The sequence below is a fragment of the Uloborus diversus genome, chromosome 3 (genome assembly GCF_026930045.1).
Source record: "Uloborus diversus isolate 005 chromosome 3, Udiv.v.3.1, whole genome shotgun sequence".
NCBI lineage: Eukaryota > Metazoa > Arthropoda > Arachnida > Araneae > Uloboridae > Uloborus > Uloborus diversus.
This window is the reverse complement of record NC_072733.1, coordinates 176036887-176061602: the sequence shown is the minus strand read 5'-3', so window position 1 is coordinate 176061602 and position 24716 is coordinate 176036887. Positions and strand designations below refer to the sequence as shown.

General features: G+C 33.4%; 1 protein-coding gene across 1 annotated transcript in view; it reads left to right on the top strand.

Annotated features, from left to right (window-relative positions):
• Window positions 1-24716, top strand: part of LOC129218388 (kinesin-like protein KIF3B) — a 73669-nt gene that overhangs the window by 12530 nt on the left and 36423 nt on the right. Inside the window, exons 3-13 of the mRNA XM_054852634.1 lie at window positions 6031-6074; window positions 9999-10084; window positions 12749-12844; window positions 15473-15594; window positions 15698-15822; window positions 16948-17031; window positions 17131-17210; window positions 17390-17459; window positions 21489-21581; window positions 23981-24113; window positions 24536-24623. Of these exons, the coding sequence (XP_054708609.1) occupies window positions 6057-6074; window positions 9999-10084; window positions 12749-12844; window positions 15473-15594; window positions 15698-15822; window positions 16948-17031; window positions 17131-17210; window positions 17390-17459; window positions 21489-21581; window positions 23981-24113; window positions 24536-24623 (995 nt within the window). The 5' untranslated portion in view covers window positions 6031-6056. The remainder of the gene's footprint in view (window positions 1-6030; window positions 6075-9998; window positions 10085-12748; window positions 12845-15472; window positions 15595-15697; window positions 15823-16947; window positions 17032-17130; window positions 17211-17389; window positions 17460-21488; window positions 21582-23980; window positions 24114-24535; window positions 24624-24716) is intronic.

The window sequence follows — 24716 nt, the reverse complement described above, 5'->3', positions numbered from 1 at the left end:
CCATCTACTACTATCAACCCAAAGGCAAACGAGACCGCGGGCAACCTATAAAGCGGTGGGCAGACCAGGAAGCCGGATCAGGCTGAAAGCCTAATCCATGAAGATGATGATGAAGTTCCAATTTCTGAGGGGGGCTTGAGCCCCTCCTTGCCTCCCCCCCATATGGGTGCCGATGAAGCCTAACTAGAATCTAAACTTTTAACACGTTTTATAAGGAACTTTAAAAATTCTCTTACATTCCTTTGCTTCTCACTGCCTTATATGAGGCAGTGAGAAGCAAAAAGATGTAAGTGGGAAAATCAAAAATTTTTAAGATAACCAGTACAAATGGTAGGTGAGCCTTTCTTCTGTCTTAGGGCAAGATAATAGTTGTAGTAGGCCTGGTAGGTGCTGTTATACAGCATGCTTTAGAAAAACTTTTCAATGAAAGCCTACCTAGGATCTTATCCTTAAACACGTTTTACTCAAACTTGACAATGCCCACTTATTTCCCTTTGCCGTCCAACTGGTGTGATGAATGAAGCCAGTACTCGAAAAGCAACGTTGTTTGGAGAATGACTCCCTAAATAAGTTAAGCAGAGTTGAATGAATACCTTGTTGGGACTTCCTCTATACAGGGACTCTAGTCATCCCTAGGTTGCTACTGTTTCTATTTCTCAAAAAGAAAGCTTGAAATTTCACCAGGATTGCTTGTTTTGTTTTTAATTTTCTATGCGTCTTATCTATACCATTCATCCTGAAATTCTTGAAAAATATCTGCTTGAGAACTAGTGGACTTACCTATTTTGCAAATCAAAACTCCTTTTGAACGTACCTCTAAGCTGTGGTAGCGACATGCTAAATACAAATACTTTTTCTGTAACAACTGTACTCACAAAACACCAGTTTGCACTGCAGAAAGGAGCCATAAAATGATTATCATTTTAACAAAAGCCCTAACAAGTCCCCATCTAAGAACACAGACCACTTTCCTGGGAGTAGAAGTTTTTCTCTAGGGGGTCGAAAGCCCTTACAAGACTAATTTTTAAGCTATTGTTTTGCGCTGACCACCAAGGAGGAAAGTATTTATGGCCTCTAGTGCTAATTTCATTAGTTTTACATGCAGTTGTTTGTTTTAGCTTCGACTTTTAGTGACATTACTATAGCACAGGGAAATCCTGTTACAACAAACTTTAAATTACCAGAAATTTTGTTCATTGTAACGAGGTTTTAGTAGTACTGGAAATCAAACTGGGGCTGAAAATTTCTTTCGTTGAAATGGATATTTCGTTGTATCGGTATTCGTTGTAACAGGATTTCACTGTATATACACTCCTGTTTGTGAAAATTGCAACACCATGAAGGAAGCATCATAAATGAATGAAATTTAATACACAGTTGAGTGGTAATGGTACAAATAAATGATTACATTTTCAAACCAAACAAATTACAAAAAAAGAAAGAAATTAGTATTTTGTGTGGCCACCACGAGCTGTAATAAGAACTGCTACACGACTCGGCATGGAGCGAAACAAAGTTTGAATATCTGCCTGCGGAAGAGTATTCCATATTGTTTGTATGCTCGACCAAAGTTCGTCCGTCGAAGACAGAGCGAGGATCACAAGAGAGACGCCGCCCAACAAAATCCCACACATGCTCAGTCAGTGACATATCCAGGGAATATACAGGCCAAGGAAGAAGCTGTACCTGCTGTGAATCAAGGTAGGATTTGACAGTCCTGGCGACATGTGGACGGGCATTATCCTGCTGGAATACAGCCCCTTGCAATCCTTATAGGAAAGGAATAGCTTGGGGCTGTAAAACTTCGTTTATGTATAGGGTACTGTTCAAATTGTCCACAATTCGTAGCAATTGTGATCGTCCATGATATGCTATGGCACCCCAGACCATAGCTCCGGATGTTCGTCCACTGTGGCGTTCGATAATGCACTCCGGAATGTGCCGTTCACTGGCATAGCGCCTGGCACGAATTTGCCCATCATGGTGCCATAAATTGAAGCGGGATTCGTCAGAAAAGATAACCTGCTGCCAATCAACACGTCAGCTCCTATGCACATTGGCCCATTGTAGCCGCAGGCGGGGATGGTTTTGCATGAGAGGAATCCTGTATAAAGGAATCCTTGCATTCAGCCCACACTGCAGCACACCTCTCCGAATTGATGAAGCACACAATGAAATACCTGTAGCTGTTGACCTGTAGTTATTGATAACTAATGATTTGCATTTCATTAATATCAACAGAAATTTTATTTATGAGTTCTTGCAGCCTTATTAGTCTTGCATTTAATGGATTTCTAGATTTCACGATCAACTAACTATCCGGAAAATTCACGAATCTGGTTTTCGGCGTTTCCCGCACTTTTCGCGACATGACTTATGCTAAACGCCTTAAATTATAGGCCATTCAATAAAATACTGCATTAGATTAGAATTATTTAAAAATTATTTAGAAATTAATGCAACAATATTCATTTTCATAGCTTTCAGTTAGAATAAAAAATGAAAATTTCAGAGTTATGAATGTACTTTTTATCAAGAAAATATTTCGGAAATTTTTGCTCAGCATAAAGGATAACCACTTGAAGTTGTTGTTTGCAAACATTTTCCCGAGTTATGCTTGGGTAATATGGTGTTTATTAAGAAATTATTCATGTTCTTTTTTGTATTTAAAAAAAAAAAAAATTCTTAGTTTTTCAAAAATTGCCAAAAATGCCTATTTTTAAAAAAAGGCGGGAAAAAGTTGCTGGTTTTCTGGTTTCCCAGTTTTTTGGTTCCTGGATAAAAGGTTCTTTACTGCATAAAGATTCATTCTTTTTATGCGATTTTGAGGATATTAGCTACGACCTGACTTGAAAAATCCTGAATAATATTCAATCAATTTTTACAAGAATTTAGATCAAAATAGACTTAATGAGAATAAATTCCCTATAAAATGAGACCAGAACGAAGTTTCTAATATGAATAGTTTTGATTTACAAATGAAAAACTACAATTTTTTGCTAAAAACTGTTATTTTTCATAACTTCAACCTCTTTGCAGCATGTGTTAATATCATCGAAATGACTTGAAACTTTGCAAATCACATTTTCAAGTCTATTGGCGCATTTTGGGGAGAAGTCGCAAAAGATTAGTTGAAAAAAGTTTTTCCACCGTAATGGACACCCTAGGAAAAATAGATTTGTTTCAGCCCCTTGTACATGTCATAGGACTCCAAAAATGTATGACCACTAGGATGTCCCAAAGACAACAGAAGTCAAATTTTCAAGTTGCACACCCTCTTATATTTTTCCTTTTAGGTCAAAACAGTTGTAGAAAAAGTTTCATATAATGTGAACAATGGCAACCCATGGCGACTTGTGCCTGAAAGTGTGAAACAGCACTGTGTACTAGACCAAATCATTATTATTATTATTTTTTATGTTGGTAGAACACACTTGCACCAAAAACATATGTATCTACATGAAAAAATATTAAGGTGTCCAGCAGGAAGCCTAAAATTTGAAATTTTCTTCAAAAAATTGATTCTTGTTTTTCATGTGAGGCTATAATGCACAATATTTTGTTAACATGAAGTTTCGAACTTCCCAAAAACTTTTTTTTTTTCATTCCTGAGTACCCTTTACACTTTCAGATGCAAGTCAGCACAGGTTGTGTTTGTTCAAATTACGTGAAACTTTTTTTACAATTGTTTTTCCTGAAAGGAAAAATATAAGAGGGTGTACGACTTGAAATATCAACTTTCACGCATTATTAGAATTAGCAAACTTAGAATTATTGTGGTTTACTTTAATTAATAAAAACCAAATATGTTTGTAAGTGTGTGTATAATTAGCCACCTCTCCCTATTTTGGACATCCATGTCCATATTAGGGACGGTTGAAACATGAAATGCATTTAACCCTCTGGCGGTCCTGGGTTATGAGTAAGATGTGTGAAATTCTTCCCCATGAAATTTTTTTTGGAGTAACTTGCCATGTAAATGAAGTGCACTACCTACTATCAATGCCTCGCTACCGCCCTGCACCTCGGACGGTTTGACAACAAACATTTAGCATCAGAAAAATAAGTGTAAAATGCTCTTGAAAAGTGTTTGCTAGGGCATGATAAGACGTTCAAAATTATCAAAGACTTAACTGACAAAACATTAATATCAAAAGTAGCAGCAAACAAACAAAGCAAATAATGTAAGGAATACTAAGACTTTTTCGTACATTTTAATGCTTGCCGAAGTTCAAGTTTCCTCATTTATAAGTTCTTCAAAACCTCCAACACTAAGATCCCTCACTAAGATAAGACTCTGCATTCAGAAAGGGGGGAGGGGGAGAATGCTATTTCATTGTGAGCACACAATGTTTCTTATTTCTTCGTAGGGAGACCGGAGCATATTGGCGAACTTTTTGAACTTTATTTTTTAAAGGTTGTAAATGCAGTATCAGTATGTATAGTATTAGTAATTTTTTTGTTTTGACACTACTATGCTTCATGTATTTTTATGTAATTTTTTAAAAAACCTTTGCAGAATTTGCGCACTTACCCCGTCATGGAATAAGTTAGTGAGCAGCATGGGGTAAGTTAGTGAATTAGGAAAAACTCATATTAAACATAGAAAATAGACATCAAGCCTCAGGGATATTTTGAATAAGCAAGTCAAACTTACCAATGAGTAAAATAAAACCAAATCAGAATCAAAATTGTATTAAAAGTAGGTATTACACAGAAAAAGTTTAGTTCGAGTTTAGAAGTTTATGTTGAAAACAGCAATCACTATGTGAATTGAACAATGTTATGTATACTTTTATACATCACTAAAAAAGAATTTTTGTAGGCTATCCATAAAACTGGTAATAAGTCCTGATAAACATTGTATAAAATTTATTAGCTTATTCGATTTAGTCCCAGGAATTGCTGTTTTCACATTCTAGGAAAATGAGCACTCCTCCAGTACACCCCTCTAGGCCCTTGTATAAAGTTTCCTGCACTGGATCCAGTTTACAAAAGATATACAGTCTCTGAAACGCTCCAAGCAATAATACAGGCGAATTGCATCATCATCATCCTCGGATTCTGTCTCTTCTTTCTTTTTTCATTGTTTTTTTGTTCGAGTTTCATCTTGCAAGATATCTTGCAGGTTTTGTGGCTTTTTTGTACTGATTTTTGTTTTGCTGTAATATTTCTTTTTTTTTTCAAGAACCCTTTTAAGAGGAGTATCAATAAATATTGCTGTAGAAGTTTTTCGTCTCAACATTTTTGGTTTTCCTTTCTCCTGCGTTAAAATAAGAGCTCTGTGCCCTGAAGCACATGTTGATTTGGTTCAGATATAGCACTATAGTAGGCATATCAAAAACCTTATTAGTTAATGAAACAGATCAGAATCCCTTACTGAAGCAGATAGGGTGCTATTCTCACTGGAATGACCCTTAGCATCATAATCTGGATCAAAACTTATGAATGAAGATGGTGTAGGAAATCTTTAAACTACTAAAACTGAAACAGTGACTATGAAATCCCCCCCCCCATCCACCCACACAACCCATATGGCGTTGTTAATCTCACGAAAACATACTCACAGTTGTGGGATACGAAGATAATCATGTCATAGATGACTCAGAGCTACCGAATCAAAAACAAAAAATATTGCTCATTCGCATACTTACCCCTCCGAATGCAAACCCAGGTCTCTCCTGTTTATTATATGAATTGAAGAAAACAGTATAAAATGAGAGGTTATGTTATACATAAAGCTCCATAAAATAAATCCAGCATGTTTGAAGCAGTTTTTGTCGTGTGATTATGAAATCATTTTGTGACAACAAGGTCTTTTGGCTGCAGACTTATGGGTACTTATGCTATATTGGTCTTTATTATTTGTTCAATTTTTTCTTATCATGAAAAACAGTAATGAAGGAAACCTTTAAAAATATAATGTTGTTTTCTGCATTTAAATTTTTTGAGTTCACCAGATTCTTAAATGTTATAATTTTTTTAATTTATTTTATTGATTTGAGTGAAGATGTAATTATTGTTTTGCAGGTGATTATAGCATAATAACCATTACAATGGATTCTGTAACTGAGGTAAGCAAAACGTTTTTAGTTTGCAGTATACTTTCAATCATCAGAACAATTTAATGATCTGATAACTGAAATTATAGTGTCATTACATAGTAAGTGTTTTCCTGTATACTTTGGTTAGTTAAACTAACTTAATTTGCAAGAAATTAATTGGAGGGTCTTCTATGCATCTGTAGTACTTTCACTTTTAAATTCTTTGAGACCTCAGATGGCTGTTAGTCCTATAACCTAACAAAGTGTTGTATATACTGTATAGAGCATTCACACATCATCGCCTCAGAGCAACAGTAAGATATCTAATCTCAGAAATAACACTAAGATATCTTATTGTTGCCCTGAGGCGACGACATGTGCAGACATATATTATTCACAATAGACTCAAGGGCACACATCAAAAATGAAATAAAAACATGATTTGTATTGATTTAAAATCTGAATTTAATGTTAGTTTCAAAGAAAATGACAGAAAGACTGAAATAGTGCTATGCATCAAATTTTACCAAAAAATGGGCGACAACCAAGCGGAAACCATTTGGATGATGCAGATGACTTTCTGTGATGATTTGCAAGCTAATTTTTTGCACTTGATTTAATTTTTTTAGTGAAAAACTATACTCCTGTGGTTCAACAAGCTCCTTGTTCTCCTTATATGGTGCTCTGCAAGTTCTGGCAGTTCGCCAAACTCAAGAGGCCATTAAAAAGAACAACATTTTGGACAAGAGAGGACATGGCTGCTACAGCAGAAACTAAAATACATACCAAAACAGGATATTGGCTGCAGCTGGGTTAGGACTTGAAGTTCGAAGAACTAAAAGCTGGTTAGAGCAAGCCAACTAAACACTGAGGCCATGTGATCTACCTCCGAGAAAAAAATACATACTCTCATTTTAAGAAACAAATAACAACTTATTCAAAAAGAGTAAAAATGTAAATAAGAAATATCAACGTGTGTAAAAATAATCAATTTAATGTTCCAAAATAATTTAGACTTTTAAATTCTCTAAAAAGTTCTGAACGTTGCAGTGTTGAGTAAATGCCAAAACATAGAAAAAGTCCCTGAAAAAAACTTGAAAGTTCATACATTGGGTTAATCCTCACAGAAAACTAGCACACAAAAAAACTTGAAGGTCACATCTGCCTGCTGTACTCACAGAATAGTTGATATAGCATATTCCTTTCGTGGATAGCATGCATGCTTGTTTCATAGCAGACAAGCTCTTTTTAGACATCAGGAAAGGTCTTCTTTACTTAGAAGAACCCTCAGTTTGAACATTTGGTTCGCCTAGTGCAATCCTTCAATGGCCCTGTTAGGCCTATCTTAAGCGTTTAACAACTTTCATACTAAACTTTTATAAAATAAACCTTAAAAGCACTCAAGGTAAGGTTTAGAACTTCCTTGCTCTTATAGCAGGGCAAAACAAACTTCTTATCACATTTTTCTAACATAATACCTCGACGTCCCGCGGTTAGATAAGGGGATAATTTTTCTCAAAGTTTAAATCGAAAAAGTTGATTCCATTGGTTCCACTCCATACTTAATATCATAAGCTCTTTCATTCTCCAAACAATCACTTCTGTTTGTCAGGAATATGTTGAACCAAGATTCATCTAGCCGCCTGGCATTCTCTCTAGGTTGTTGTGGCCAAATTTCATACCTGTAACACCATTTTTATTGATTGAAGGTACAGTGCTGGTAAAAAAATTGCATCACCCTCGCATTTTAACAACAAAGGGGTATGTGAGAAGTTTTGGTCGACCAATTAATGATGAATGTATGTGAAATTCTGCAAAACTTATGAAATAAACATTTAGCAGCAGGAATCCGATAATTATTTACTTTATTTATGGAAATACATGACCAAAACTGTAACAAGTACAATGTGAAGTACAATCACGTTGCCAAGTGAAAACAGAAAAGTAAGTAGAGGTTTTAATTGAAACACTCTTTCTGTCTTTCAAAAGTAAACAAAAGTAACATGGAAATGTTTGAACATCATAAAATATAACCTAATATTTTGTTGGTCCGCCTCTAGCTTTAATGACAGCTTGACATCTACGGGGCATTGAGCTGATGAGTGATTGAATGTATTCTTTACTGAGTTCATGGTGCCAGACACAAATTATTGATTCCTGGAGTTTTGCAAGTGATGTTGGCTTATGTTTCATCACTTCTACACCCATTCTATTCCAACAATTTTCAATCGAATTTAGATCGGGGCTGTTTCCGGGCCAAGGCAAACTGCTGACCCCATGCTCATTTTCCATTTCTGAACCTGCGTGTGAGTTTAGAGAAAAAAAAATTACTTAACCCTATGTCAGTTTAAGTCTAATGGCAGGATAAAGGTTTTAAATTGTTACTTACCAGTTTTACCCTATGGCATGGAGCAGAATCATCCTGGAAAATGACGTTTGGAACTAAAGTAAAGTGATCCCGGATAGTAGGAAGCAATTCAGTTAGTGAAGCCTGTCAACTCCTTGATCTGAAATACATCCCCAAATCATCTGGGATACATTATGCTTGACTGTGTGTTGAATGCAGTCGGGATGATATTCCTCTCCTTTGTGATGTCTAACTGTGTGCTGTCCGTCGGACCCATGCAGATTGAATTTTGACTCGTCCGAAAGCACAACTGATTTCTATTGATCGACAGTCCATCCTTGAAGAGCTTTTGCCCAGTCTAGACGTTGTTTCCTCATTTTTTTTGGTCAACAATGGCTTCTTTCGTGGTTGACAAGGCCACCAAACCGGCGCCACACAGTCGTTTTCATACAGTAGACGTGGATGCGTGAACACCCGATTCTTTTTCCCATGCTGTTCTAAGGTCTGTGGAAGATGATTGTCTGTTCCGAAGACTGAGTCGTATCAAATACCTGTCCTGCGCTGCATTGGATATTTGTGGACGACCACTGCCACTTTCTTAATGTGCTTCTGGTGCTCTTTAGCATATTCAGTAGTTCAACAACAGTTCATTGCGAACAATTTATTTTTTTTGCTATGGAACGTGACGACAATCCTTCTTTGTCCAATGCAACGGCAACACTCTTCCTTTGTGGTGTCAGTTGAATGTATTTCGACATACTGCAACTCATAAGTCCAGCTTGTAAATGAATGCGTCAAACGTTCAACTGGTTTTTTTATACAGTTAGAAGGATGATGCAATCTTACGCAATAGCTTGCGTCATGTACCGATGTCAATTCGTGTTATTTGATGCAAGAACTGTTTAATGTTTCATAATTACTTATAAATGCTAAAAATATTTGGATTTCGCTGGTGATGCAATTTTTTTGGCCACCACTGTATTGCATATTCCCATGAATGGCTTTGGAACTGCCACCCTGCTGTGAATGTTTTGTGCACGCTGAAAGAAAAATGTTTCAATGAACTCTGAAACAAAAACAAATGTCTGCAGTCACTTATCTGATGAGTTTGAAGCAATTAAATATCTTATTAGCTTGTGGCAGTTGGAATTGATAATCCTACTTGCAATGCATGAGACACTCAATTTGCAGCATAATGATAATTTACTTTTCAGTTTCTGAAAAGAAAGAGACTACTAAACTTCATGTAGACTATCTATGAATTTCTGACTAATATCATGAATGTCGGATATAGTCATTCAATATGTGTTTCTTATTTAGTTGTATTTTATTGCAGAAATGTTAATTGAATGTTCTATCTGGAGAAAATACATTTCCTGTGATTTGTTTTACGTTAGAAATAGTTCTTGTATCATCTAGTATGTGATAATTCATCAAGCTTTTATTTCATTTTCCTGTTATAGTTAAAGCCATACTATGGCTTGAAATTGTTTAATTTGTTTAATCATTATTCATTTGTCAATATTTCACAGTAATTTTTTCAAACAATCTTAATTTATTTAATCCTAGGATTCACATTTTATTTTCAAAATAAATTTCTTTTGCAGATTGGAAAAAGCGTGTTAGAAACGGTGAAAGTGGTTGTTCGTGTTCGACCTATGAGTGATAGAGAAATTGCTGCTGGTCATCATCCGTAAGAAATTATTGATTATAAATTAAACTGTTATTTAGCTTGATTATTATACTGTCATTTACATATTTCAAACATTCAAAGAAAAGAAGTAACAGTAATAATTTTTGGGACTAATAATTAAGTATTTCCATGTTTATTTTACTTCTATGAGCAATAAATCTTATTATTCAGTGAAAATTTAAAGTTTAAAGTTTATCTAGTAAAAAAGTCATCAAGTTAATTTAACATCTGATCACAATATTTTCTCTATAAATCACTTACTTTTTGTCTCTGCACCATAGCAAACATTTATAATAAAGTAGTTCAGAGTCTTATTTTCTTTCTCATGGGTCAAGTGGTTCTAAATATTTGTATTCTTAAGCTGATATAAAGGATTTGAAGATTTTTGCTGCTTTTGGGTGCTGTAAAATATTTCAAGAATGGTTTTGCACTAAGTTATGAAGTGGATGCTATGCATAAAAATATAATAAAATGATATGTTAAACTTTGATTACATATTTCTGAATCATTTCTTTTTCTACATTTCAAAACGAAAAGGCCACTCAAAATTAATGCTTGTGCAGACTTAACCTGGCCGTAAATTTGGGATTGAATGATTGAGTAATTTTGAAGTGCTAAATTTTTGTGCAAAAGAAAGAACTGCCTTAATCTTGAATTAAAAATATTCTTTGAAAAATTCATCATCTTCTATATCATGGATCAGGCTTAAAGCCTGTTCCTGCTCCACTGATCAATACTCCAAAGTGTTGGTCTGCCTTGAACTGGGCAGCTCTAGGTCTGTCGTTAATCGGTCTTTTTGGTAGTCGGTCATCATCCATTCATTCCACATGTTTCTTCCATTTTTCCTGGTACTCGATTATTTTATGGTTGCTTTCACATATCTTCAAGCCTTTGCGTATGAACTCATTAGTTACTGGGTACATTCTTGTGCACTTTACAGCCCTGAATTCTGGATTGTTCATTGGTGTTGACAGTCTTGGTCTATTGATAAATATAAAAACATTGCCATTACCTTATAAAATTTTCTCTGAGTTTCTCTTTGTGTCTTTTTTTTTTTTTTTTTAAGGATTCTGTTCAAAGATCCACAAATGTGTTGGAATTTATACTCCTTGAAAAACTAAGTTAATGAATCAATATATAAATATAAATAAGATAAAAACTTTGAAATATACTGAAACATAATACCCAACAGTTTAAGGGAATAAATTTGATATTATTTTTGTGTTAACAAACATTTTTTTTTCTAGCATTATAAATATAATTTTTAAAATTTTTTTGTTAGTAAACTGCTTACCCCATACAGTTTTTTTTTTTTTTACCACCGGCTGAGAATCATTGGTGTCAGGGGTTTGGAGCTGTTCTAATTTTCCTAATAATTTGAACTTTGTCATAAATATGCAAAAAATTTTATTTGCTTAGCCCCATTTCTACAGAAAAAGAAAGCTCTTCTTAAATCAATTTGAACTTTTTCTGCTATGATTGTTCAATTAAAATCACTTGTCTGTCAAGAACTGCACTTTGCATAAGGACACTTTAGTGCATTTGTTATCAAAATTTGTGTGCATGAAATGTGGAACATGTAAATTCATATTTTTAGTTCGTATCCAGTGCCTAATTGACACACTTAAGTCTTTTTAAAAATTATTAGTGTCCATTAAATCAAATTTTAAAACACTACTCCAAAAGGTATAGGGCAGCAAAAAGTATTGACATATGATACCTGTTGCTACAAAGTGTGCATAAGGTATGAAATATATATACTCTCTAGTTAAAGACTTTCAAGGGACTATAAGAAATCATCCTTAAGCAGAATATGTCCTTACATAGAATGCTTCTAAAACTACAGAGAAGCATCGGGGACCGTGAAAAGTCGTCTTTAAATAGAGAAAGTCGTTCAATAGAGCGTCGTTAAACAGAGAGCCAACTGTACTTTTTTTTTAAACATTTATTTGTACATTTGGGATATAATGTATTTGCATCCAGGAAATTCATTTCTAATATTGTTTTTGAGAAATATTAAGGTTTACCTACTGATAAACGAGTTTCAAAGATTTTTTAAAAAAAAGGTAAAAGTTGGTCAATTTCCAAAACTGTTTATGAAAATAAAAATAGTTAAAATTCTGATTTGATATCATTAAAATGCTTCCTTTTAACTATTCCCTCATGTCTTTATTATTAACTACATTCTTTTAGTTTTTAGATTTCATTCCAAAAGCTAAAATCAAAATTTTGAATTTCAATTGTAGAAAACTTTTGTTAGATCTTTCATCTGTTAATTAGATCAGTAATTGAGTATCTTTGAGGTGCCTAGAAGCAGGGAGGAGGGAATAATATAAAAAATAATAGATAGGTGATAACTAATGCAAATGATTGGGGAATCACTAATCTGTGTTCTGGCTGCAAGTTGTTAGTGATACCACTAATAGTTGACCATGATATCACTCATCATTTAGTGTGACAGGTGCCAGAACTGATAACTCATCATAGTTTAGAAAAATACATGAAATGATATGATTCAAACTTTCTCTTAATTTTTCTAAAAATCTTTTTTTGTCATTTATTTTCCTTTGCTTCCTGCTGTATCCTTTCCTGATTTTTTTATGGTTTTAAAAATTGTGTCTGCTAAGTAAATATTTCAAAATCTAATGTAGATTATTGTTATAGGGTTGTGAAAATTTCTCCAGAACGTGGCGCCATCGAATTAGTTAGTTCCAAGCACAGTCCAAAATGTTTCACTTTTGATGCGGTTTATGACTGTGGGTGAGTGTTATTCTTTTTATGCGCTATACATTTATAAAGTGTGGAAATACATTTTATTAGCACTTTTCAAATGATATTCCCCCCCCCCCTTTTTTTTTCCAAGCTGAATTTGATGGTGTAGTTGAATTTCCAAATTTTTTTTACAGACAATCTCTAAAAAAAATTGATAAAAACATGGTAGCTGACTGACATAACCGCAATCTGCATGAAAAGTAATATAGATTTAAAGTTTGCCACTAATCATTTCCCAGTCTATGAGGTTCCCTATAACAAAATATAGTTTTTAATTTGTTTATTTGTTTACAATCAAGAGTGATAGATAAAGTATACATAGATGTGTGAGTTCCAACATCATAACAGCTAGTTTTTGCTATCAACTATCTTGTTCAGGTAATTTGCACCCTTAATGTACCTTATCTGTAGTATATGAAGCAGGGTTCAAAAATATCATGATATTTTCTAAAATATCGAAAATATTCGATATTTTGATACATATCCAATCTTTTCAATTAGCGCAAACTTAAGCTTTCAAATATTAACTGATTCCTCAAATCACTGTTAATATTCTTGTGTTATTATTATAATGCGTCAACTTTAAAATTAATGTTTCTTTCATTATTTATATACTTAAGTATTCATTTTATACATAAATTTACATATTTAGAATGGCATTTAAATATAAATGATATTTACAATCATTTGTAAAATGTGGTAGTTTAGTCTACGAGAAATGAAATATAACATAACGGATACATTCTACTAATTTTAATTTAATTATTTGAGCATTAAATACTATACACATTTTTCTTTGGTTATCTGCTTTAATGAATTTTATTGCAGAAATGAAAATATGCATTAGTCAGATACACATCCATAAGACATTTTCCATTTTTTCTGACCAACATTTAACTCTCAACAAGGTATTTTTACTTAAAATTGTTGTTACTCACATAATTTTATAAATTTAAAATAAAGAAGGAGTATTATATTATTTACATTATATTAATGATACATTAATATGCTGTATAAATAAAATGTATTAATTTTGATTATTTTTAATGATAAACGAATAATATTAATATGATTAATATATATAATTTTGATATTGCAAATTTCATACTTCGAAAAAAAAAAATATTGAAAATATCAAAATATCATGATATTTTCAAATTAAATATCAGAAATATATTGTGAAAAAAATATTTGTGGGAGCAACTCTATGGCACTTATTTCAAGAGCATTGTTTAAGAAGGCCTCAAGAAATGCGTTTGGCCTAAGGTTCTTAAAATTTCTAAATTAGTAATTTAATCAAGCCCTGCACAAAAATAAATAATTTAAATAAGATAAAATTTACTCTAGTGACAATATTTTTATAATTTTTTAATAGTTAAAATGTTGTATTCATTCATTAAAACCTAAGTTCTTTATTAGAGTATTGCTCAATATGACTGGTTGTTGAAATATTTCAATTTGTTTTACATAAATGTGTCTGGTCTGCCGTGTGCAGGTAAAGGGCAGTAACTGCACATTTGTTATTTTTTTTTTTTTGCATTTTTGTTATATATTGTACATTATCTTTATTGTACATACTCGTTCATTTGGTTTCCGCTGATAAAGAGGCACGAAAAAACGTCTAATTCCAACATTTTTCTATTGTTAGTACTGAATCCTCCACACATTTCTTCACTATCTCAAAAACTAATTCCTGCAGATACTGCCATTTACCTGCACAGGGCAGTATTATTTACGCAAGTGAAACTACATTATTTCCGTACTTCAACTATCACTTGTCTGTTATTTTTGCAGCAACAATTTTACTGCTTGAAAATTCAGTTCAAGATTATTTCCATTGAATTTTTTTATTTTTATCATGATTAGGTATGTCTTTAAGAGTGGTTTTAATAATTTCTTAGAATTCTTATGTTAACTGGTTCCTGGAAGTAAAGTATTTGTTTTAGATTTCCTACAATATTTCTCTGTTGATAGTTTAATATATTATTTTTAACCAAAAAAAAAGCATTTTTTAAAAATATATTTTTAATTAACAGCTTAAACCGTCTTTAACACATGCTTTTCAGGTAGGGCAAAGAAAGGAAACCATTATCATTGGTAACATAAATCAGGGAAATGTAGTGAACTTAATCAGGAAAATCAGGGAAAAGTCAGGGAGCTTTTTTTTCCAGTTCCTGTCGCCACCCTGTTTTACACCCCCACTCCCCCGGATAGTTGATGTTGTTGTTTGGTGCTTAGACTGTATTGATTAGAAAATGCTTGCTTTGAATTGATGCATTTTTCAAATATTAGGAATGGGTAGAACACCATGAAATAACATAAGGATAAATAATGAATAAAAATCAGTAACATATTCTGTTATCATTCTTATTAAGTAAATGAGTTAGGTTTTAAAATTAATTGAAGTGTTGTCATATTTGTACACATTCGGTTGTACTTATTTGGTTTTCACAGAATAGTTTAAAAAATAGTTTTCATTTTTGTTTATAAATTTTATTAAAATTATTATGTAAAATTATACATGCTATTCATTTTTTGCTTTTTTTATTATCAAATTTCTTTTTGTGTTTCTATGAAAATAAGTTTTGTAATATTACTTGGTTAATCATTTTCTAGTTCTCAAGCTGAGATCTATGATGAAGTGTTTCGCCCTCTGGTCGATTCAGTTATCTGTGGCTTTAATGCCACTATTTTTGCGTATGGACAAACAGGTGCTGGTAAAACCTATACAATGGAAGGTGTGTAATACTTATATTATGTTATTAAGCATACACAAATTCAGTTTCACTCAAACATGATTTTCTTGTTTAATAAAAGAAATATTCTTTTTCCTTTTCTTAGGGATTATAGGTGATCCAGAACATCAAGGTCTTATGCCACATTCCTTCAAGCATATTTTCAATCATATTGCCCGCTCAGAAGACACTCAATTTCTGGTTTCCGCTTCATATCTTGAAATATATCAAGTAATATATTTATTTAATTGCTGTTACAAAGTATTTATTTATCACTTTCAAAAATTTTTACTGCACTTCTATGATGAATAACCATTATCATTTACTTGAAACTTAAGATAAAGTTACAACAATTTTTGAAGCCTATCCAACTAGTTTTTAAATGAGTAATAATATCTAAAGTACTATTTTTCAAATAATATATTTAGAAGTGTAACCATGTTTATGAGTGATTTTACTTCCTAGTTAAATATCTTCAGAATTGCAGCATAGCATATTATACTTTATATATGATGTTTAATTACTTTAAATTAGCTTTCTATTTTGAAAGATCAACTTTGTTCATGTTTTCCACTCATTATTTTGATGTTCATGATATTCTTATATAGTTTTTTCTACTGATCAAAATGTGCATTTTTGTGATACTAAAACTAATTTTCTTAGTGCTTTCTTTAAAATTTGTACAAAATAAATAAATGATTTTGAGAACCTTTAGTTAATGTGTTTTAGCAAAAGCTTAAAAGAAATGCAAAATTTATTTTTGCAATCATTTATTAATATAAGTTGGTAAACTTGCTCAAACATTCCATTTGTTGTAAACCATTCTTGCTCCTGTCAAAATAATGAGTCTATGTTATACCTTGGATTGTAGTGTTCAAGAGTAATGCATCAAAGGATACCTTTTTTATGCCTGGAAAAAAAATATTTCTTACTTTACATATCAGATGAAAGCATCATATTCATAGAATATGTAGTTTAAGATACACTAAAACCTGTAAAGTTGACAACTTATGTTAGGTACAGAATTAGTCCTATATCATGTATAGCAATCTCTATTAGTTGACCACCAAAGTACTGCACAACAAGTAATCAAGTTACACAGGTTTTCACAGTAGTTGATTCCGAAGTAGAAGTTAGCTCTACCCATGTTTCTTGAATAAAATAAGATGCACATTTAACTTTTCTTGAAAATTATGCAATCATATTATTGAAGTAACCCTTCAAGCCTGCATGCTATTTTATGTTACATCATAAGCTTTGCTTTGTTTCAAATCTCATACAGAATTGTTGAAATACAAATTTGTACTTTCTTTTTTCTAAGTAAGTTAGAACTTTGCTCAAATTTTTACCATTTAGGAAGAAGTAAGAGACTTGCTTTCCTCTGAACCTAGAAAAAAATTGGAAGTTCGCGAAAGAAATGATACTGGTGTCTATGTCAAAGTAAGTTTTATTACTTATGCATACATATAATACGTGTAATATATATTCTTTCTTTTAGTATTAGGTGTTTAAACACTTTTCTCAATCTGATTTTTTCAGGATTTAAAAGTCGTAATTTGTAAAACTGTTAACGATTTAGAAAAGGTTATGATAGATGGAAAAAGAAATCGAAGTATTGGGTAAGTTGACATAATTTGTGTTATATATTTATTTACTGAACTCGTAATGTTCTGTAATTTAATGGAGCATTTACTATTAAACATATTAACTAATATGTTTTAATTTCCTTCATTTGCTCTTTAAATTTAATTTTCTTGAATTTGTTTCATTGAAATCAATTTTGTATAATTTCTCCCAGGATGACTAATATGAATGCTCACAGCTCAAGATCACATGCCATATTTTTTGTGTCTATTGAATCTTGTGAAGTAAGTCATTTCCTGTTATTATTTTAAAAGTCTTTGTTGCTGTATTCATTGATACTGACCTGTTAAGTGATTTTATTTTTTTTAAAATTTTCACCTCAAATGCTCTGAATTTTTAAAGTTTTCTCTGAATATATTCTAAATAAATACCACAACTACTTCTTCCTTTAAAAAAAATACATTTGATGCATTTTAACAAAAGTTCCTATGACAGGGATTCAGATTGACTGTCACTGCTCTTAAAATACTGAAACAGCAAACCAACTTAACCCCTTAACTGCTGTGGGCATGTAGATACAACTTGCTTAGCCGATGCGTTAACTGCACCTAGCGTATATATACAATCTTCAAAAATACTATAATTTGCATTTTGCCGCTACCAGTGAAATCATTTCCAAAAATTTATAAAACAATTTTTTTTATTTTAATTTTTTCTCTTATTCTTTATTCTGTGAAACAAATAATTAAAATTCCTTTCCTTTCTATATATATCCTTTTAAAACTACAGCTTACATTTTGAATGTACAGTATAACTTTGGTTTAACGATACCTGTTTTAATGATACATTTTACTGGTCTAGATTTGACTGCATTGAATGTCTGTGCTCTCCAGTTTAACAATATCCTTGATTAAACAATAACTTTTTCTAATCAATTGACATTCCTTAATTCGTGGGCATACTGTATCCTTATAAAATGAAGGTCCGTTTAAGAATCCTCCAAGCTCGTGAGCCAAGCCACAGGGCTTCGTCACTATAGCAAACTTTTTTGGAAGGAGGTTGGCAACATGGGACAGGGCCGAGGAGAGTAAGGCAGACAGGTGTTGGACAGTGAGAGCGGTGTGTGTGCGCGCGTAAAAAGTGGTTTTTGGTGTTTATGTTAGTGTGTTTTAAGCTACGCGTAATTTTATGTGGTGGTTCTTTGTACAACTGTGAGATTGTGAAATGTTAAAAAGTTCCCTATTAATGCATTAAAACCATCAATTTGTCATGTCGTCAAGCGTTCAATGACTTTATTTTTGCAGTCAGAAGAATTCATTCTTGGCCACAGCAAGAACTGAATGTCCACGAACATATATTATTCATCAGTGGGCTTTTAAATTGATTGGGGGGGGGGGGCATGTGCTGTGTTTGAGCGACAAGCGAGGAGAATACGGGTCGATCAAAAACACTGGATAGCAAGTTTATTGTTATTTCTGCCTTCAGATATCGTTCAGACTCTTGCCCGCGAGTCGGAGGATAAGTTCGAAGATTATGAATACATGAAAAACATACTGCTCAGAAAATTTAAACTGAATCCCGAGAGTTTTCTGAGAAAATTTTTACAACATCAGCGGAGTCAGGAAAAAACTTGGCGGGAATTTATTTTAAAACTGAGTAATTATTTTGAGGAGTGGATCACTGGGCTAGAAATAAAAGATTTTGAAGCATTAAAGAAACTAATTATCACCGACCAAGCTAAAACAGAGTTCCGGAAGAAATGCGGAAACATTTCTTCGATGATTGGTCTAAAATAGTTGAACCGACACAGTTGGCTGATAGACTGGATTCCTATGACAGTGCTTGTGAAGGATATAGATAGCATACGGGGCATCCTTAGCATACAGGGGTTGCGAAGGATTTCCCCTGAGTGAACATAGACATCATCCCTCTTCCGCTTTAGCAAATCAGAGACCACCCCCAAGTGGAAGTGGGGACAAATACGACCACGTTGAATTGCAACTATGTGACTACATATTTCTCATGTAGAAAAGAGGGACACCGAGCAGTGATCTGTCCAGGAAATCATAATACTCCAATCTCGAGGACAAGAAGAGCACAGACTAATACCATGGAGGCGGAGGCGAATGAGTGCACTGATGGTTCTTCATCATTTTCAACAGCAAGGATATCTGCCCCGACAAACAATGAGGGAAAGCGGATGGAAAACTTTGATAAATTAACACGGATCAGCATAAATGCGGAAATAACGTTATAAACGGAATAGTGGATTCTGGAGCCCAGGTATCAGAAATACGAGCTGACTTGGCGGAAGATGTCATTAGCGAAGGAGAGGAAAAGTGGAAATTGTTTCTGCGTTTGGTGAAAGGGAGGTCACTCCACTCAGGTTAATACGAATGAGCATTGACAACGGCAAACACGGAGAAACCCCGATAATCTGTGCAGTATCAAAAAGATTAGTGGGAGATCTGCTGATTTGTTCAACCGCATATGAGGCATTGAACCAAGAGGTAATTTTATTTACTAAGCTAGAAGTCACTCTCTTGGGGGTGGAAGATAACATGACAGTGAAGGGAACAGTACAGAGTAGTTAGGAGACGGCAAGGATACCCTCAGCCCCTGAGGAAAATGAAGAGTTGCAAAATGGTGATTCAGCCGACAGAGATAAGAGTATTGGCGCTCAGACGGGAAGGAATGAACTTATACAACAGCAGAGAGCGGTAGAGACTCGTTCTTCAACAGTGCTTCAGTTCAAACAGTGCTAAGTTAATCTGATGGTCGTTGGCACTACAGAGATACAATTTGGCTATAACATATCGAAGGGGCACGCGACATAGTAATGCTGATTCCCTGTCCGGATTAGTGTTCAACAAGGAGGTTGATGCAGAAGTTCACACAGGTGCAGGACTTGGTTGAGGTTTGTGTTCACACGGACATTTGGTGATTTGGTTGTATTTTTCATGTACATGTTGTGAACAATGTCCTTAAAATTTTTGGTATAGGTTTGATTGTGCCGGGGGCAGCTCAGCTGCTTGCCGTGTAGGTGTATAAGGTGTAACTAAGCTTCATTGTGACTTCGGTCAACAATGAGCTCCCTAAGGGGGGAGCTGCAAGAATCCTCCAAGCTCATGAGCCAAGCCAAAGGGCTTTGTCACTATAGCAAACTTTTTTGGAAGGAGGTTGGCAACATGGGACAGGAACTTGGGTGTGGCCGAGGAGAGTGTGGCAGAAAGGTGGTGGACAGTGAGAGTGGTGTGTGTGCATTGCGTGTAAGAAGTGTGGTTTTTTATGTTTATGTTAGTGTGTTTTAAGCTCCGCGTAATTTTATGTGGTGGTTCTTTGTACAACTGTGAGATTGTGAAATGTTGAAAAGTTCTCTATTAGAGAGTTAAAACCATCAATTTGTCATGTCGTCAAGCATTCAATGACTTTACTGTCCGCACTTCAGCAAATCTCAAAAAGAAAAAAAAAGAGAATTGTAAGTTTGAAAATTTGTTGATGAGCACTGTCTTTGGAAATTATAAAATTGTAGCATGTGCAAAAATATGTATATTTTGCTTGCTCCATTCTGAAACTTTCCTTTCCTTTTTACATCCTGTAAAAAGGGAATGCAATACTATTTTCACAAAAAAAAGAAAGTAAAAAAATTAATTTAAATTTTGAAATTTTGAATTCAAATTATGTTTTTCGCGATCACGACAGAACCCTACTTATTTGAGTTATTTTTTCTCGAAACGGCTCCTGTCCCCCCAAGGCTTCCCCTCCTTCTGTGCAGTTACGTGTGCATAGTTGTGTGTGTGTAGGCTTGTGTGTGTGCGTAGACCTGTGTGTATGCACGTAGGCGTGTGCGTAGTGTATGCGTGTGTTTGTATGTGTGTGAGCGTGCGTGTGTAGGACATGGACGCCTCCAACCAGGGGAAGCGGATAGCTCAGGACCGGGGGACAGCCGCGCCTGGAGGACGGCGGGCGGTGGTCCCCTGATCCCTGAAAAAGGAACCGTAACATCAAGGACGGTCAAATGAAAGCAATAAGCAATCGTGATTGCTCAAAAAAAAAACCCTCTATTTTAATGATCCTTGAAGAAATTAATGAAAGGTTATGGCTTTTCTTACTACAATTATTTAATAGAATCATTTGTGCAGATTTAAAGAATCAAGATTGCTAATTTATGGAACTAATGTCACTGGTTGTGTAGAAATGAGAAATGATTGATACATTTTAGAACTAGTATTCTCTCCTGATGTGAGTGAATTTTTAATCTGGAGTGGAATAATCCTGTATATAGTACTAAAATTTTCGTTTTTCTATTTCAGTCTGATGCTGAAGGTAACCAGCATGTAAAAATAGGAAAGTTACATCTTGTTGATCTCGCTGGAAGTGAAAAGCAGGCAAAGACTGGAACAGTGGTAAATATATGTTTGATCCACTTTGCCCTTTTATATAGTTTATTTGATGTTAAAATTTTCCCTGTTGTAGAATTTCATAATTTACAAAAAAAAAAAAAAAAAAAAAAGGAAAGGAAACAAATTTGTCAAGACATTTGATTGAACAATTTTCAAAAATCCTATCAGACTAAAAATTAATAGTTGATTGGAGATATGACTAATTTGGATAATTTTTAGTGCTTTTAACAATGAAATCTGCTGGTTAGTTTTTTAATAGCAAAAGTACTCTTCTATTTCTATGCAAAAGAAAACATAGTTTTACATGGATTGCATGTACCTTCAAATGTTTAACAATTTTTATGTTTTCTTAGAAAATATAGCCAATCAATACATATTTGTAAAATTTATTTTTCAGAAGAACTGGTATCTTTCAGCTGCCTCAAAATTTTCAGAAATGGTTATCTCTGTATATTTAATAATGTTTATTGTTGTACAGTAAAATTTTAGTGTCTCAACCTTGCAAGAGAAGCAACAGACATCAGCTGAAACAGCTGTTGAGTTACTAGTTTCTACATTGTAGCTAGTAACTTGTAGCTGTGTGTAACAGACCAAAAATATTTTGTTCTAAATGAGCAGGGGTTATAAAATTATCAGGGAGGAAAATCTTCCGCGTATCTGCGATTTTCTGCTTTTTGTATTCTTTTCATTTCCCAGCCGCCGAGCGATCGATCGCGATTGCGCTCTTCCCATCAGGATTTTTGCTGGCTCACGTGTTCTTTCTAAGGTAGAAAGAAGAAAGTAGCTTCATTTCTTGGGTGGGGAGGGAAAAAGGCTCGAGAATGACGTAGAAAGCATCAGCATTTATGCATTTTGAAATACAATTGCATCCGTTTCCATAACACTCGCTCATTTTTGTCTACTATCCCATCCTATCACTTAAACCTTTATAACTTTTTGTAGACTAATATTTTTATCCCTTCTTGTATGTATTTTATTTTTTGCTGAAGACTTGTACACTCATTGTTTTGAAACTCCCATTTCACAGCCACTTTCTAGCGATTGCGCAAATACCCCCTCACCTCCCTGCTGCCCCGACCTTCTCATCAGGATTCTTGCTGAGGCAAACATTCTTTCTTGAGTAGAAAGAAGTAAGAAACTTTTTGCTGTTGGTGAAGAGGGTGAAATAGGAGTGGAGGGGGCAATGCTAGAGAGTGACGGTGGGTGGGTGCAATCGTTAGATGTAGCTTTTGAAATCCGATTGCATCAGCTTCTGTAACACTCTCTCATTTTTATTTGCTATGCCATTCTACTGCTTAGATATTTATACCTTTTTATAGACTAATATTTTCAACATTTCTTATACTTTATTTCTTTCCCTTTTTTTATGAAGACTGTCCATTCAAAAATATTTATCCTATTCCATCCGATTTAATTTAAGCCAACATCATAATTCAAATCCAGTTTTAATGCTTATCAGGCTTACCAAAGATATCATTCTTTAAGATATTAATTAATTCAGATTTATTTTAATTATAATGAGCTATTTTATTATGACAGACATGTAAATATAGGAAATTAAAGATGCTATGTTCTCAAATCATGACATAGTGTTTAAAACTTTTTATCAATTTAAAAATAATCATTTTTATGCTAGTGCTTAAAATGACCATTAAAGCTCAAAACGTTTTAGATTAGGTTTAGTTCTTAAATGATTTTTATAGAATATAACCAGGTGCTCCACAAAATTTCAAAATGCTCCTCAAATTGTTTCTCCAAGGTTAGCCACACTGATAATGTCATTTTGTAATTATGATGTTCGATGATTCAGCTTGTATTACGTGTTTAATTATATGGAAGTTTTATGGAATCAGATGTCACATTATAAAGTTTTAATTTCACTGGATTTGTGTGCTATGGTAAATTGTAATTGCGAAATGGAATTGATATATCTGTTCAAATCTTAAATAAATGCAAGCTTACTTTATTTATTCATTTGTTAGCATTTCTACTATTAAAAAAACATTTATCTATTAATATTTAAAAGACAGTAGAGTATCAATATAAGTTCATGTAATGTAAAAAATATATATACATATATTCAAGTTTTAAGTCTTGCAAGTTTTCCTCTTTTTTGACTTTGGGCTGTTTTCATCCCTGAATTATGTCAGGTGTTTGTAATATTGTGAGTGAGTTTCTGTGTATAACTGATGGACAAGTGATAGTTCTACTGACTGGCTTCAAGTGCTGTTGTTGAACAAAGACTCAATAAAAGAATAACAATTAAGGTTGGGGGAAATGCTGGCAATTTTTTTTTATGGCTAAAATAAGTAGTTTTGTACTGTTTAATATCCTGTTTAATTCAATACTGTTACATCATAATATTATTGGTTTATTTATTAATGGATTTCTTTCATTTTCAGGGGAAAGCTCAACGTGAATCGATTAAAATTAACCTCTCTCTATCAGCATTAGGAAATGTGATATCGGCTTTAGTTGATGGTAAAAGTACTCATGTGCCTTACAGAGATTCCAAGTTAACACGCTTACTGCAGGGTTAGTATATTATTCTTTTTAATGTAAAACTGACATAACATCTTCCAGCTGTAGTTTTTTTTTACCGAAATAGTCTTGACTTATTTGCAGAAATAAAAATAGAAAATCAAGAACTTTATTTTTTTTTTAACATCACATGCTAATCAAATAAAGAAATTCTGCAAGTTATTAAATTTATAACATACTTAGATGAATAACTTTTCCATCAGAGGACATTGAATTTCTTGCTCTGTAATTTCATTCATAACCCTTGATTCTCCAGTCTCATTGTTGATGATTTGTTCTATGTTGTGTGATGTTCTCATTGCATGTTTTAGTATATCATGAATGTTTATTATAAATTTCTTAACAATAATACAGCAGAATGCACTTGAAACTTATATATTTTTAAGTAATTTATTTATCTTTAATTACTATTTCAGATTCTCTAGGAGGGAATGCAAAAACAATAATGATTGCTAATATAGGTCCTGCATCATACAATTTTGATGAAACTCTTACTACTCTGAGGTAAACATGAATCTTTGAATTTAAATGGTTAAAATTTTTAATTTGGTTACTCACTTTTTCCATAGCAATTCAAACACACCTTTTTCTTATTTG